The 16,143-nt window shown below is 49.8% G+C and overlaps 1 protein-coding gene across 13 annotated transcripts in view; it reads left to right on the top strand.

The window, feature by feature from the left end:
- The window catches only part of pard3bb (par-3 family cell polarity regulator beta b), a 166,413-nt gene that overhangs the window by 134,028 nt on the left and 16,242 nt on the right, over positions 1 to 16,143 (top strand). For all 13 annotated transcript variants that reach the window (XM_027025790.3, XM_027025788.3, XM_035523518.2 and 10 more), the window contains one exon: positions 3,764 to 3,878. In XM_027025790.3, coding sequence (XP_026881591.2) covers positions 3,764 to 3,878 — 115 coding nt within the window. The remainder of the gene's footprint in view (positions 1 to 3,763; positions 3,879 to 16,143) is intronic.

Genomic DNA, 16,143 nt, shown 5'->3' with positions numbered 1-16,143 from the left:
CGTCCTTCCCTTCCTGTTCAACCCATCGCTATTATTCGTTTCCTTTCCTCCCTTTATTTTTGGCACAGCGATCCATGAATTGTGTAAACTAGCCACAGGGGAGCGCTGCCGGGAGATGGATGCCGGCGCGCGCCTCCTCCCCCTCCTCTCCGGCCTTCCAGCGCCCGAATGGAGAGCGGAAGAATGGGAGCGGCGAGGCAAGAGCATAACTCCGCACCCACCCCGCCGCGTCCCACCCACCTCCACACCCATCCATTCCTACTGCTCCCTGTTCGCCACTCACCTGCCCTGGCCACGCCCGTCTGCTGCTCAGCCCCTCGGCCAGGCTGAGTGACTCTGAGCTCTGTGTGTGCGTGTGGTGTGTAGATATGATGCAATGGTGGCCTCATGCGTTGTGAGCGTCTGTCCGAGTCTGCAGACCTGCTGTTGTGACTTGATCTTTGTTTGCTTCCTCTGGTCTCCCAGCTTAGACTGTTACAACTGCAGGTTTTGTGTGTGTGTGTGTGTGTGTCTCTCTCTCTCTCTCTCTCTCTCTCTCTCTATATATATATATATATATATATATATATATATATATAATGTGTGTGTGTGTGTGTGTGTGTGTGTGTGTGTGTGTGTATTATGGGTAATAGAGAGAGAGAGAGCGCGCACAGTTGTGTGGAGGTCATTAGTCTATTCTGAGATATTGTTATATGCCTGTTCTGCACTGACCCTCTCCTGGTGGAATACTGCCCTAATAATGGAGCGTGTGTCATGTGTGTCATGCGTGTCCATGCACATGCACGTGTGTGTTCGTGTTCGTGTGTCTTCGTGTTCTTGGTCCGAGTGCTCTGGGCTGTTCCCACTACATCATCACTCTGGAATGCTTGGCAGTTGTGTGTCTGTCTAATGAGCTTTTAAAAACAAATGTTCATTTTTTTGTCTTAATGTAATCTCTCCCCCCCCCCCCCTTTTGTTAATTCCCTCACCTCTCGCTTTCTCGTGCTGTCTTTCTCTTTCTCTCTCTCCCTCTCTCTCTCTCTCTCTCTCTCTCTCTCTCTTTTGCTTTGCTGTGGGTGACAAAAGATTTTATATTTCCTGGGATTTTGTCGATAAGTAGACTATATTTTCTTTGATCAGTGGACTATATTTTGCATCACTCTTGTTAATTAGACATTAATTGTTGCTTACTAATGATATTAAATATTCAAGGAAAATTCAAGGGATTCATATTCAAGGAAACCAAGTTTTGTTTACTTAAAGCGAAGCATTCGAGTAATTGCTTGACTTGCCACTGTGTTGGTTGTGATGTAATGACAACATCGCTACTTTTCTTTCTGAAAAAAGTACTTTTTTGCAGGCTGGTTTCACTAAAGTGTATGTGTGTTGTCCCAGTACCTTGACTGCTTAGGCCTGTGGTGGATAGCTCTCTCCTAAAGCTCTTCTTTATGTTCCGCATGGCCTTTAGTTCGCGCCGTGTTTAACGACGTGCGATTTCCGATCGCTTGCGGATCGCCATCCTTTGGTTCAGTCGTGTGACGTGTCTAATGCCAGCTGAGTGGTGCCTGTCTTTAGTCTCCTGGCACTGTTTTTTTTCTCTCGTTTAGACCTCAGGTCGTGCACCTTTAAGCTGATATGCTAGCTCAATGTGTGGTGCAGTGAGCATGAACACCTATTTTTTAATTATGTTGTGCTTTAACCAGGACTTTGGGTATTTCTTGGGAAGAAGTAAGCTTGTTGTATAGTAACCGGAAAGGACAGGAGTGTTGGCCGTTCACGTCACATTGAGGTGTCGCGTATGCTGGACAGCTCAGGAGTTGTGTTGCGGACATCGTGAGACGCCTCCTGCTCGAGGCTTGTACTTTCACGGGGGTCGACGCGCTCCGCTCCACCTTCTCCTGATTGCTGCCCTGCACAGTGGTGTTGATGGTTTGGCCCTTTAACAAACCACAGTCAGTGTATGAGACTGACTTGCATATATATGAAATACAGGGCTTATATATTTTGGATGCTGTGCGTTATGGGGTTGGTAGAAGCCGATAGTGTGTTCTCTGTTTATCACGCCTGCATTCTTGCTCCCTTTTCTCTAACCTTATATTGCCTGTCCCTTATCCCCTTTCCCATGTCTGCTATCTCCTGTCCTATTACCCATCCTCTGTCCCCTAGTCCCTGTTGTGCTGTCCCCTGTCTTTTCCAGCATGCGCGTCAGACACTGCTGCTCACAGCCGTCATGAAAGGCTGCGCCCTTGTATGAGAGCGTTCTAGAATTTGCGGGATTTGTGGGGGAGGCATCCCGCTCTGCCCCTGGAAAGCAGGACGCTGCGTCTCTGACCGTCGCTCCAGCTGAAAGAGCCACCGCCCGCCCGACCTGGACCCTCCCTCTCCGCACAACTGGAGTCTGGGTGGTGGGGCTCATTAGTGGGGCACCAGAAACTAGAGATGCGTGTGTGTTCTCGCGAGCGGGCGAGAAGAGATTGGCAGGCCCTTATCAGCATGGTCGCACCACTTCCACCGCGGGACATCACGCAGCACTGGAGCAGGGACAGAAAGAAAACATCGCACATTCTCAGCCTGAGCGTTAGATAAACAAACCGTTTGTTGTGTCTAGAAAGCCTGTCTTATTGTGCTCCCGTGACAAAGTTGTACAGAATTATTTACTGGCTTATTTAATTATTTTTTCTTTGAATCCCATGAAAATGTCATTAGTATGTGTTTCTCTGGAAACCTTGTGTACTTCACTGTGATTTCGATTGCATCTATATCTTTCCCTACAGCACACTGCAGTTACCCCCAGATATCTTCCTCAAATGTATCTTTCTTTGCATACTGAGTGTTAGTTTGAAATGAATCTCTTCCTGTATACTGTAACAAAGCATGGTGCTATGCACTGCACTGGAGGTAGTGGCGGTTAGTGTGGTATGAGTTAGGGCAGGTTAGTGTGTTATGCGCTGGGTGTTGGTGATGTGAGGTATTGGCGGGTAGTGTGGTATGAGTTAGGGCAGGTTAGTGTGTTATACGCTGGGTGTTGGTGATGTGAGGTATTGGCGGGTAGTGTGGTATGAGTTAGGGCAGGTTAGTGTGTTATGCGCTGGGTGCTGGTGATGTGAGGTATTGGCGGGTAGTGTGGTATGAGTTAGGGCAGGTTAGTGTGTTATACGCTGGGTGCTGGTGATGTGAGGTAGTGGCGGTTAGTGTGGTATGAGTTAGGGCAGGTTAGTGTGTTATACGCTGGGTGTTGATGTGAGGTATTGGCGGTTAGTGTGGTATGAGTTAGGGCAGGTTAGTGTGTTATACGCTGGGTGGTGATGTGAGGTATTGGCGGTTAGTGTGGTATGAGTTAGGGCAGGTTAGTGTGTTATACGCTGGGTGCTGGTGATGTGAGGTAGTGGCGGTTAGTGTAGTATGAGCCAGAGTGTTGTGCTGTGTGAATTAATGTTGTGTGTGATGTTTGGAGATGTGGAGTTTAGTGTGCTGTCAGGAAGAATTCTAGATTTATCATTCTGGTTGTATATGGATCACATCAATTGCCTTGCATATAGTTTTGCATGCATAACTCTGTGTGTGTGTGTGTGTGTGTGTGTGTGTGTGTGTGTGTGTGTGTGTGTGCGTGCATGCGTATGCACACGCTTGCCTGAATAACTTATTGGAATGTGTATTTTTTTTAGACTTATGGATGGTAGGAGGTGGGCGCATATGCCTGAAGTCAGCTTCTGTTTAATGTGTGATTGTAGAGCTGGATGCATATTCAAATTAACTCTGTGTGTGTGTCTGTCTGTGTGCGCAGCATGGACCGTATCCAGCAGTTGCGAAGGGAGTACCAGCAGGCCCTGAGAGAGGGAGCTGCTCCGGCCTATGAGGAGCTGGAGGCCCGTCGCCGGGGGCTGGAGCTCGACCCCCGGGTGAGCCACACCCCCTCTGTTTACCTAAACCACACCCACCCACTCCGTCATACCGAGCCTGCTTACGGCTCAGCATGGAACCTTCCTCCGCATTACACGCACGCACGTATACATACAGCCTACAGCAGCTTACTCATACATACATTTACATGCAGCCTAAGGCAGCACACACACACACACACACACACACACACACACACACACACACACACACACATATACATATACACAGGTCTTTTCCAAATTTTGTTTTGCTTTATAACTTCATGTTTGACAGTACATTTGCTGTTCGTTCCTTTTTCACTTCCCTGTTCCCTGGCTGTCAGAGAGCACTGATGTGAGAGCACGCTCACGTGTTCTCATAAACCCCGGTGCTGGGTGACTAACACGTGTACAGTCCTCTGCGGTTAGTAGATAGCACCGAGCAGCTCCCCATTGAAACAGCCCGAACAAACCCCAGCCGAACTCAGGCTCGCCGCTTCCGTAACCCCTCTCTCATGTCGGCGTCCACCCAGACCGCGTCGCATATCTCTCGGAGAAAGAGCGACAGTTACATCTCTCTCAGATTCAAACGAGTTCCCTATTTGTTTACAGCGCGAGCGCAATAACGGATGTGAGTAGAGGCGCAGATGGAACCAGACCGCAATGGCCCAGACTAATGAGCGCGCTCGTTGCGGCCTGCGCCGCGTCCCTGCGTTTGCTTACCGCACTTGTTTATCTGTTTATTCCACGCTGATTCACTCGACCAGCTGAGGAAGCAAACGCTCTTAAAGACTTAAAAACGTAGAAAAGTCATTGCGACCGGCATGGATGGCGGAGGGCAGGCGGGCGGTTCAGTCCGCTCTCCTCACGCCTGGAGTGGCCCCACTGACATTTGGGTCGAAACCATTACAAAGCAGCAAAATGCTGACAGAAGAAGAAGTGATGGGGAAACCAGCAGGCTTTGGCCCAAGGCTGGGTAGAGGAGATGAATCAACAGGGTGGTCCTGCTGAGACTTGGTGAACGCACACACACGCACACATACACACACACACACACGCGCGCGCGTACACACACACATACGCGCACACACACACACGCACACATACACACACACACACACACACACACATACGCACACATACACACACACACACATATATGCACACATACACACACAGACATGCGCGCACACGCGCGCGCGCACACACACTCTTCTGCCCAAACCCTCCTCTGTAGTTACTGTCTTACTGTCACTGCTTTCACAACAGCTATAAATAGTCTTCTAGTCCAACAGAATGTCAGCCTACAGTTATTAATAATCCATAGATTGGTAGCCTGTAAAAAGCATCTTTTCTTATTGTACGCTGTTAGTCAGGCCTCGGGAAGACATCAGTGAAAACCACAAAACCGTGGATTAGCTAACATTCCACGTTAGCTCTGTCAGACGGCTGTGATGGAGAGGGAGATAAACACAGCGGCTCAGTCTTTCCCGTGCCTTTGCCTTATTTGGTGAATGTTTTTTCTACCACTCCTTCCTTCATCACTTTTCTAAGAGAGGCATGAGTCCTCTGCTGATGTCACCGCGCGACTGTTGCGCAACCACGGGCGTCAGTGTGGGAAGCAGTAGTGTGTAGCCGGGAACCCAGCACGGTAGCCGATCCAGAGCAGGAGGGGCACGAGCGGCGGATAACCATTCTGCCCCCCCCCCCAAGACCCTCTGGCGTCAGGCACCACCCGTATCGGTGGTGGGATCGGTGACTCGGCACGCCGGTAGGACACTCTTGACCTTTAAATGACCCTCGCTGCCGTGACGTCATGGCGTGGGGGTGAGCCGACGTTATCGGTCGTGCGAGCAACAGTGGATTACGAAGCTGAAGTAACAGAGGAATAAGTGCTTTCCTCGGTCGCCCACCGTTCTCGGGAGTCACTGTGTGTTTCGCCCGTGACCTGAGTCTCCTCTGCTGTTTGTCTGGTGTCTAGGCTGTGTGAGGTTACTATTCTCTCCTCACCCACCTCTCTCTCTCTCTCGCTCCCCGTTTCTGAAAAAACGTCAGCCATACTGTCGGGTGAACAACAGCGACGGTGTGTGTGTGTTGTGCGTTGCCAATTTGGTCTGGGCACTACTAGGTCTGGGCTAACATGCCTCATGGACCTTTACTTTTCACAGATGCATCTGTGAGAACGCAACAAGACCTGAGCTTCGTCGTGAAGCTCTGTGGTCTTGTGAGGAAGAACGCTAGTGCTGGGAGCTTAGCTGGGGGGCAAGGTGCCACCAGGCTGCTGTTTGCTGCGCAGCTCAAACACCCCCCCAACCCATCCTGGTCTCTGTCCTTCTCCAGGAATTCATTCAGCGTGTGTGAGAAAATCTTGCAAATCTGTCAGGCGCTCTCTCACCGGATCCAGCTCCGCTTCCTCTGCGGAGTTGGGACACGATCCAGACCTGACTTGCAACCCTAGCCAGCAGAACCATCCTTGACCTGTTCACACACACACACACACACACACACAGGAAAAAACCTGTCTCACTTACACCCTCGACAACTTCTGCCAATATTAAAGTGTTTTCCCTGAAATTCTTGTGCTTGGACAGACTGTTTGTTCATTGTAGTCCAGTATGAGTCTGGGTCCCTCGATAGACATGTCACTCCTCAGTTGTGGTTTGACTCAGGCCCCAGTACCGCCAGCGACGGCGCCTGCGATGAGAGCGGGTTTACGCCATGACGTCTCGCCTCCGTCCGACCCCAGGTCCTCCAGTGCTACTGCGCCTACCTCTGTCGAGGCAGTCGCGGTTGAAGTAGAGGTAGAGCTGGCCGGAAGAGTGACAGGATGTCCAGAAGGCCTTTGATGTAGCCGAGAACGAATCCTTGGTTCTCACGTTCACTCCGGCTCAAAATGCAACAACCGGAGGCATGCAACAATGAGCGGGCCGGAAAGACCGGAGGGCCGCGTGTCCTGACCCCCCCCCGGCGCCCGGCGCCCCCCTCATCTGCATGCCCAGACCACAGCTGGCAGGGCAACCGGAGAGGGAGGTGTGGAGAGGAGGCGTGCTCTCAGACTGAAGCAGCCCTAACGAGATGCTCGCGCGCCTCACTCCCTGCCGGGCCTCCCGCCACCTGCCTGCCGGGCCGGCTCCACGCCATCGGGGGGCAGCGCCGTCCTCCACGAGACAGCAGGGCTCTCCAGGGGACACGGAGCGCTCCATCTCCCCGAGAGCTGCCGGAGGTTCGTCCTCCCAGGCCCCGCGGTTTGCCCCCGCCTGCTCCCGGCCATGCTCCCGGCCACAGCCGCTTCCCTTGCGAGCTCCCTGTTCTCTCCTTCCATTGTCCTGGTCCAGAGACGGGTGGAGGGCCCCGGAGAACATCTGGGGCTGTTCACTCCAGCTCCAGCTGCGTGTGCCAGCAGAGCAAATACAATAAGATTATACAAATAAAAAGGCAGCAAGTGGCTGCCAAAAAGAATGCTTCACTTCCACTGAGTTTTTAATGGGTAGAGACAAAACGGAGGTCATGGTCGGTCTATTTATTTATTCATTTTTTTGACGTGTACTTGCGATGACGGTGATGCGTTAAAAGGCTGTTAGCTCCGCTGTAGTGTATTAAGGAGATTGTGATAAGATGGTTCGTTGTGACTTAACCACTTTTTTAGTAGCTTCCTGACAAATTCCTTGGTGTTGAAGAAGTGTGTCGGTTTGGTCAAATTCTTTTTGGGTTTGTTTTTGTTTTTTTAATAATGCTAAACTGATAAAAGCGGCGTGTTTGCCGCATTCACCTTGCTCTCGCACGCAGGGTCGGTCGTGAAAGAGTGGGCGCAGCCCCTGCTAATTTGGCAGCGATAGCCCGCCCTCCTGATCACCATGTGGCTCTGATGAGATTACGGAGCTGGGTAATTCATTTTACAGCCTAATTTTCTTCTTAATTGACTTTCATGGTCTCTTTCCTGAGCGCGCATCACCGTGGCAGCTGGCCTACCTGACGCCGCTTCCCCTAACGTTTCGGCCCGCGCCGTTCCCGCCGAGCCCGTTCCAGTGACACCGTCACCCGAGCGTGTGGGGATGGAGCCTTGCGGAATGAGGTTTTCCCGGCTGTAAGATCACAGCCTGTGATCAGTAACTGCTGATCAGGTCAATACTTGGTGTGATGCTGGCTTTCTGGGTGAGGGGGGCAAGCTGAGAGACGCGCAGGCTCGTCCAACGTCCAGAGCGGCGTTGTCGTGTTATGACTCACCTTTTTAATCCTTTTGAAACAGAAAATTTAAATCATATTTCCCAGCTTTCCACTCCCCCTGGAATTCCCCAAAATAGGAAGTGTGACGGTTAATCACCAGAAGCGTCCGAAAATAGCATGTTTAAATAACCAGTCTGCTGAAAGAAGTGTTTCAGGAAATCGGCTACACAGATAATCCAAGACTCTGCCGCTGAGACGGTCGAAAGTTGTGCGGGACCTGTGTTGTACGGAAAAGAGCTGTGCGCTAGTCAAAGAGAAACCTCTCTACTTCTTCAGTTTTCAGTTACAGCAGTGGGAATGGACGCTCCTTCAGGTTCGCCCTGTGTTTGAGAGAACCGGGCGTTAAGCCGAACGCTCTGTTAACACTCTGATGCACGTCTCTCTCTCTCTCTCGCTCTCATTTTTTATCTTTTCTGTATCTCTGTGTTCCCTTCCTTTCCCTTTCTTGTGTCTGAAACATTAGGGCATATGTCAGGCCTCTCTAACCCCACTGATGGTGATGTAACCATGTCTGAGCAGAGGTCACGACCCCATGGATATGCATTACACTCCTCGGACAGGCGTAATGGGAGCCGCCACCTCCCCTGGCAGGGCATGGAACCACCTTTGTCTGCCTGCTCCGCCCCGCTCCGAGCCACACTCGCAGCTATCGCACGAGCTGGAGCCTCAGCCGCGCACGGAGTAACCTGTCCCCGTTACTCCCAGCCACACACGTCGCGGAATGACGTGAGGAAGAGCTCCGCCCGAGTTCGGTCCGAGGGCGGGGCGCGTCAGACGAGGGAAGGGTCACGAGGGTGGGTACCCGCCTGCTCCCTCCGGCTCCCACCGGAGCCGTGATCACTTTCACCTTGTCGGGGCGGAGATGATGAGAGCCGCCGAGGAGGCAGAGGTGACGTATCGGCGGTGAAGAGGCTCCTGCTGACACTTGCATGCTGTCATAGTGCTTTTACCTCATCTGACATAAAAAGGAGCCAGTTAGGGTCAAAGCAGGCCAAGCTGCACACCAGTGATTCCGCCCCCCCCCCCCGCCCTAAAATTTACTTAGCCTGACTGGAAGTGACGCTTTGCTCTTTTTCCTTCTGTTCCAGCTCTTTGGAAAATATGAACGGAAAATAACACTGCAAATTGCAAGTAGAGGCTCTAATGGTTATTTGTGGTTTGAGCTGTTGGCATTTACACAAAGAAAATCCAACCGTTCTGCACGTGCTCCCTTGCGCACGTGCGTGGAACTGACGGCCCCGCGCAGCCGATCGTATCTCCACAGCAGCCCCCGCATGGCTGGATTACAGCTCGGCCTCAAACGGTTCTCAGTCAGGCAGTCGTCTCCCCGGCCAGCTGCAGCCCAGAGTCAGCGGGAGGAAAAAGTGCTGACATCCCCGGTGTCGGGGATTTGAACACCGCAGGAGAGATTTAATTCGGAGACGTTTATGCCAGCTCGTTGTTTAAAGTACGGCATGTGGATCGCCGTGCGCCAAGCTACATAACCTTCATTTAACTTGGCCGCCGAACAGTGAAAGCGCTCTTGAATGAATTTTAGCTTTAGTTACATGAACGCACACCCTCGAGTTACAAAAATACCCAGGATGTAATTGTAACAAAGGGGGGAAAAAAAACAAAACCATCAACATACTTTAAGTTGGCGAGGCGACCGCATTGAGACGGCAGTGTCTCTCTCGGGAGCGTGACAGGAGGTATGACTAATATTTACACAGTGCCCTCTCTTCCGTCAGCTTCTCTGTTGATGTACGTCTCTGGGTCTGTTATGGGTGAAGCCAGACTACTTCAGGCACAGTTAATTATTTTGTTACTGTTTCTGAGGAGACGCCATCTTGTTTCCCTGGCTACAAATTCGTTCCTTTCTGTTTCGCCGGAGCATTAGTGTTGACGTGGCCTCTGAGTGAGCAGAGAGCTGAGTGAGTGGTGGTGGTTTTGGGGGAGGCTTCAGCAAACGGAAAATAGCTGCTGCCAGTCAAACAAGAACTTCTCTGACTCCTTCAGTTATGCCGGTGGGAAGGGCTCATCCACGGATTGTAGAGCAGATGGTCCCATACGGACAAACCAAGGAATGTTAACAAAACACCCGTGAGTTTATGTTCTGTGATGCCTTTTCTGGTCTAAGGTGCTCTGCTCCCTATGTAATCACGGGTTTAATGTCCTCTGCAGTGAAAGAGGAGAGAAAACTGGGGAGTGGTTAGAATACCTATAATCTACCAGTATGTAGCGTTCCACGCTGTAACCACTGGGAAAGTGCGCTGTTTATGAGTGGGCTGAGTTGCGTGTTCCCAGGCGCTGTAGGCGCTGTATGTTTATTTCAGACGGTGGCGAGTGAGAGCAGGTTAATTACGATGTTCTCACGTGGAAAGCCAGAGTAAAAGTACTGTCCACCCAGCCTAGCCTGAACCTCCGGCACAGCGATGAGGTCTGCCTGAGCCGTGTCAGGCCCCTGTAGCCATGAGAGCAGCTGTATGATTAAAGCGCGGCTCCGTGTTCTGATATGGGTGTGGGCCGTGGCACAATTACAGGCCTCGGGACGCAAATACATGGAGTGTGTTTAGATGGTCACCATCCAACCAGTGACTGTTGCTGGAGTGTATCAGACTGAGTGTGGAGTAGCTGGAGTGACAGTTGGTGAGTGCATGCATGTTGGTGAGGGAGGGAGAAAGAGAGAGAGAGAGAGAGCGCATGTTGAGTGGCTGTGGAGGATTTCTCTGGCTGCTCTCTGCACTCTGGGAAATGTGGTTTGACCAGAGCAAACCAAGGCAGAAGGAGGGACAGACAAAAACAGAGATGCAGGATCAAAGAATGAAAATAAAATTGAGCGGCAAGGGTGAGAGAATTGGACACAGCGAATGTGATCACGGTGAAAATAAGGATCAGAGAGAGAGAGAGAGTGCATAGATACTGTGCCTGTCTCCATTTGTTCCACTGCATAGCAGGTCAAAGGTCACAGCAGACAGGGTCAGGTGGAGGATAACTCAATCAAATGACTGAGCTCAGTCAGAGAAGGAGAGACCGACAGAGGGAGAGAACAAAGGGTGGGGTGGGGGGGGTAGTAATGTGATCAGTAATAAACGTGGAATTTTAATTGGATTAAAAGAGAGTTTAGCCTCTGTCTGCCCTTTGGCCCCTGTGGATGATCAGCATTCTTCCGTTGAGATGTAAGGTCTGGACTCTCATACAGGCAGGTTCTGCCCCATCGTCATGTGACTGCCTGGCTGCTCACAGCACCCGGGTGCTTCATGCTGGGTAACACGCCTTGACCTGCTAGAGTCCATCAGCCAATAAGTTGTGTTTCATGTATAAATAACCAATTATCTAGTTATCGTAGCTAGCCTGCACTTAAAGGAAATGCTAAAAAAAAAAAAAAAAAACATCCTAACCTGCTTCAGTGTGAGTGAAGGCTCAGAGCCTCTAATTAGCAGTGCAACATTTGCTAGGAGCTAATTGTCAGCTTTCATTAGTTGTTCTACATTTTGGGTCAAAGCTACCCCTTTAAGAACAACTAAACCTGCAATGTAGCACATAGTTACGTTATGGTTGTTTATTCTTTTGATATGAGGTTTTTTTTTAGACGTTGCCATGGCGATACAGGTCCACGGTGAAACGCGACGGCGTGTCCTGTTGTCTCTCAGCACCAGAGCGCTTCGATCTGGCCGCGTGATTGCGGGGGGGTCGTCAGAGAATCGGAGGCTCTGCTCGTGCCTGCATCGCGTGGGCCTTGCTAACCCACGCGAACCCCTCTGTAGTCCAGCGGAGGCTGACCGAGCAATCCGGGGAGCAGCATGAGGCGCTCGGGAGGGGTGACCCCAGAGGGGTCAGGCATGAATTGACGAGCTCTGCGTTCGAGCACGGCGACCCCAGAGGGCGCCCTCCTTCCTTGGGCTGGCCCGCCCAAGCTCCCGTAGCGCCACCTCTTTCGCAGTTGAACGTTGCATCTCCGCCGGCAGGTTTCTGGCACAGCATGCACGCGCGCAGCTGGCTCGCTGCTCAGGTTGACTTTAATGGGCGCTGCGGCGCTCGCGTGACTCTGGGATCGTAATGGCCACGGTGAGTCCGCGCGGCGCGGGACTGAGTGTGTGATGTCCGTGGTGGGCTCCACGGTGCGGGATAACGAGCCCTGGCCTTGCTCTCGCCGAGCGAGCTGAATAATGATGGCGCTCTGAGCTAGAGCCCTAAAGCTCCATCACCGCTATAGCGCCATCATGCCCACAGCGCCCGCTCACTCTCCCTCACTCTCGCGCTTTTTCTCGGGTCTCCCACTTCAGCAGGTTCTCTCATTTAGACACCTGAATTTAAAGTGAAAAAAGAATTCAGGGCATAAGGTTTCCTCTTCTTTTTATTAGAAGTAGCTTCTCTTTCTCTCTCTCTCTCTCTCCCTCTCTCTCTCTCTCTCTCTCTCTCTCCCCCCTCTCTCTTTCCCTCACCCTCTCTCTCTCTCTCTCCCTCTCTCTCTTTCTCTCCCTCTCCCCCCCCTCTCTCTCTCTCTCTCTCTCTCTCTTCCATGCTCTTTCTTGCAGGTTATTCTTTTCTTTTTTTTCCCCTTTTTTTTTTAAATTTTATTTTAAGAGTCAGCCATTAATCTGTTACTTTGCCTTCCCTTCCAGGCAAATATGTGATCAGTTTAGCGATTTCTGAAAGCCTTTTGGGGTGCATGCATGTGCGTATATGTGTGTGTGTGTGTGTGTGTTAGGAGCAGACCACCCCTTGCTCAGACAACCCTTCTTATCCCTGCCTCCTTATCAGCCTTGGCTAGTCCCAGCGCTACCTACTCCCGAGCTTTTGCTTAGCTTATAGCTGAGATATAATGGTTGTACTGCAGATGTGACTGTCTCAGATCACTGAACCTCTTCTCTACCCGCCGTCCCGGACGAGAATAAGTTCACAGAGAAGCGCCCCTTTATCGGCTCTTGCAGGGAGCCCTTCTTAATGAGTAATGTGTTGTGTTGGCCTGTTATACGTTATACTTAAGTGCTGGCCCGTTCCCAGTAGCATATCAACAGTATTCCATAAAATGAATAACTCCAGAAAAAAATACTCCCTCTAAAGAAATCTCCAGAATAATTCCCTTGGAAGCTGAGAAGATGAATCTCTTCAAAATAAACTGTCATAAAGCTGAATGACTATTGGGGGGGGGGGGCGGGGTAAATGAACTATTCATCATAAAGTCTTTCATGGTCATTTATTATGAAGCAGTAAGTGCTGAGAGACAAGTGTACTTTTCTTTGTAAATGCTTAGCAAAGATTATTAGAAGTAACTCAATGATGACAGAACGGACACTATTGAATAGTCTGGTGTAAATCTGTGCTATTGAAAATCACTATCATTTGTTCATTCACTTTTCTGAGCACGAGCCAAGTTCTTTAGCTATCCAACCATGGAATGCTAATCATCTTTAGAAAATAAATGACACTTTATAAAGTGGAGACACTTTAATGAGACTTTACCGTCCTTGAGTCTAAGAAACGTTCAGATGTGTTTTGTACTGTTGACTTCCAAACCTCTACCAGTGAAACATAAATATCACATTTTTAATAAAACTCAAAGGAATGGCTGACGATACAGGTTATTAATGCCACTTCCTTGACTAAATGATACACGGGACTCACTCAGCCCTTGCAGGCAGTGGACTGGTAGACGTTGCCTGGCACTGTAATGGGATAAAAAGCTCAACTGAGCCCTTTGAATGTTGCCATGCTTAAAAGTGCTGTAAGCATACCTAAGGATAACCTTTTTACTGTGTTAGCTTTCACATGCTGCCAGGAGATTGCAGTTAAGAGAAAGTGCACCTGAAATTTTACCAGAACATTTACGTAGGAAGGGAGAGCACATCAGTTCTGGCACCATTACATTAGAAACGTGAGCCTGATTTCAGAATTATTCCATCGGTTTCTAAAGTGCTCAATAGTGTTCCGTCTCCGTATGTTTCCGAGTGCAGACTTGTTGAATATGCAAAGAGTCCAACTCAAGAAAACTGTGTTAGCTGAATTTTGTCGTCATGGATCCAAAATTCAGAAAGCACTTTCATTTGATATTTGCCACCTGCCTTAAAAGGATACTTTAAAAGTGTCTTAATTTGCTTTTACTTCTAAAATCAAAATTAAATTTATGCATTTCTCTTTTTGTTTTAAAAAAAAAATTTTCATTTTACTTTTTACGTTAATTTAATGATCACTTTGTCAGCTCGTATGTTTTAGTCTTCCTTTTCATACTTGGTTATATTTGAAATTTTTATGAATTGATATATAGTGGTATTATTTCTTCTTATTGCTGTATTATTGCTCACGAATGTCTACACGTAGGACCTTTACCATCAATCCTCTCATATCTGACCCTTGCTGTCTGTGTGAAGGCCTGTCCTCCCTCGTTACTGGTTCTTTGTCCTCGCACAGTGATGTCCACACCACTGCTCCGGCTTTCCAGGTCCTTGTGTCCTTTAGTTTAGTTTTTTATGGGGAGCTTAATTGTCTGTTTATGCACCCATGGTATTGACGCGTCCTTGGTAAGGCTTGTGTTTGCAGCTGGCCGGATTCCTGGACCTGGGATGCCTCATTAATCGGTGTTTTATCAGCCCAGGGCATGGAGGCATGTCCAGGGGGTAGAAGGCCGGAGTGGGAAGCCTTTTGTCAGCACAAGGACCCCAGAGCTCTGTGAGGACTAGCATGCCTTTGAAGCGATTTCATAGTGCATAACATCCATTTGTTTACCCTTAACCGCCTCTCTGACGGTTGTGTTCCCTTGCTAGAATCCCAACTAACAGAACTCCAAGAACAACGAACTCGGAATACTGGTGTTTACCTGTTTTCTGTGTGTAACACAGTGTTTTGCAGTTGCAGATGCGTTATTTGAAATCTTTTCAAATCAGTAAGATGGTACATGCCTCAAACTGAAATCCAAACACGCAATGTGCAAACCTTTCAGCAGCTATCAGTTAAAAATGACATTTGACTGTTTTTATTGCTCTTGTTGATACTTATCAAGTAAGTGGATTTTCCCTGTTGTGTGTATAATGTTATTTTGTGCAGTGTGGACATGGTCAGGTCAGTGTTCTAGCCTTAACAACAGTGAGGCTATTGTACTGAGTTCTGTTAAACCTGCTTTTAATAGGACCCATGCACCCATTTTCCTGGTGACTCCACACTCTGCTTTGGGTTGGCATCTTGTCTGTTTACACTGAATCTGTTTTCCGTGATAGAATCCTCTGAAAATTGGTACCAATGGTCAGGACGGTCTGCAGGCCGGATAGTCCAACCGCTTGTTGGTGTTCAACCCTATGATCAGTGATTAACTGTAATTACACCACGGTGGGCGGTGACGGTATGGCGCCCTCTCACCTGCCCTGTCCTGCCGTGTCCTGGACCAGGCGGTAGCGTGTCTGGACCGCTGGCCGCAGGGGCAGATGAACCCCAGCGGGCTGCTGTAGTCAGCGGTATTTCTCTGAAGGCTAGATGCTAATCGGCCTGTTGAACTTCCCAGCATGCCTGACTTGGGTCACTGCTCAAGACCCACACACCCTTCCCCCAGTCACCATACAACTGACCACTGACAGACACCGAGCCCCTGACCCCAGGACAGCTATTACAGAGACCATACTACCACCCACTGTAGTTGCATGTCATTCAGATCACCACTTGCAGCTGCTGGCGTTGGAGCCTGGACGGAACCATATGGAAGGGCTCATAGGGGTCAGCGGAGACGATGGATAAAAATGACTAAATTAGGGACAGGAAAGCATGCGTTGTTGAGTCGTGTGTTTGCGTTTAATGAGCGCAGGGAGCAGAGGGACTAAAGAGTCTGGGAGTGGTTAGAGGTAATGAGGGGTACAGCTTACCCCAGTGGATTACTACGCTGGGACTTCAAAGACTCCAATACCACCCAAATTTTAGGAATTCCGGAAGGAGCCAGAGTTCGGTGAGCCCTGTTTAGGGATTCCCGGTGCTCCACCTCCTCGGAGGCTCTCTGATCGTCAGCCTGCACCTGGCTTCCAGCACAGGGCGCCTGTAAACCAGCAGCTGTTCTACAGATTTCAGACATTTTCACGGTCATTTCAGTGCCTTCTAG

Source organism: Electrophorus electricus, chromosome 4, assembly GCF_041902795.1.
Source record: "Electrophorus electricus isolate QZ-2024a chromosome 4, ASM4190279v1, whole genome shotgun sequence".
In the NCBI taxonomy this organism is placed as follows: domain Eukaryota; kingdom Metazoa; phylum Chordata; class Actinopteri; order Gymnotiformes; family Gymnotidae; genus Electrophorus; species Electrophorus electricus.
The sequence above is the reverse complement of the archived record's forward strand: the minus strand, read 5'-3'. Positions and strand labels throughout refer to the sequence as shown.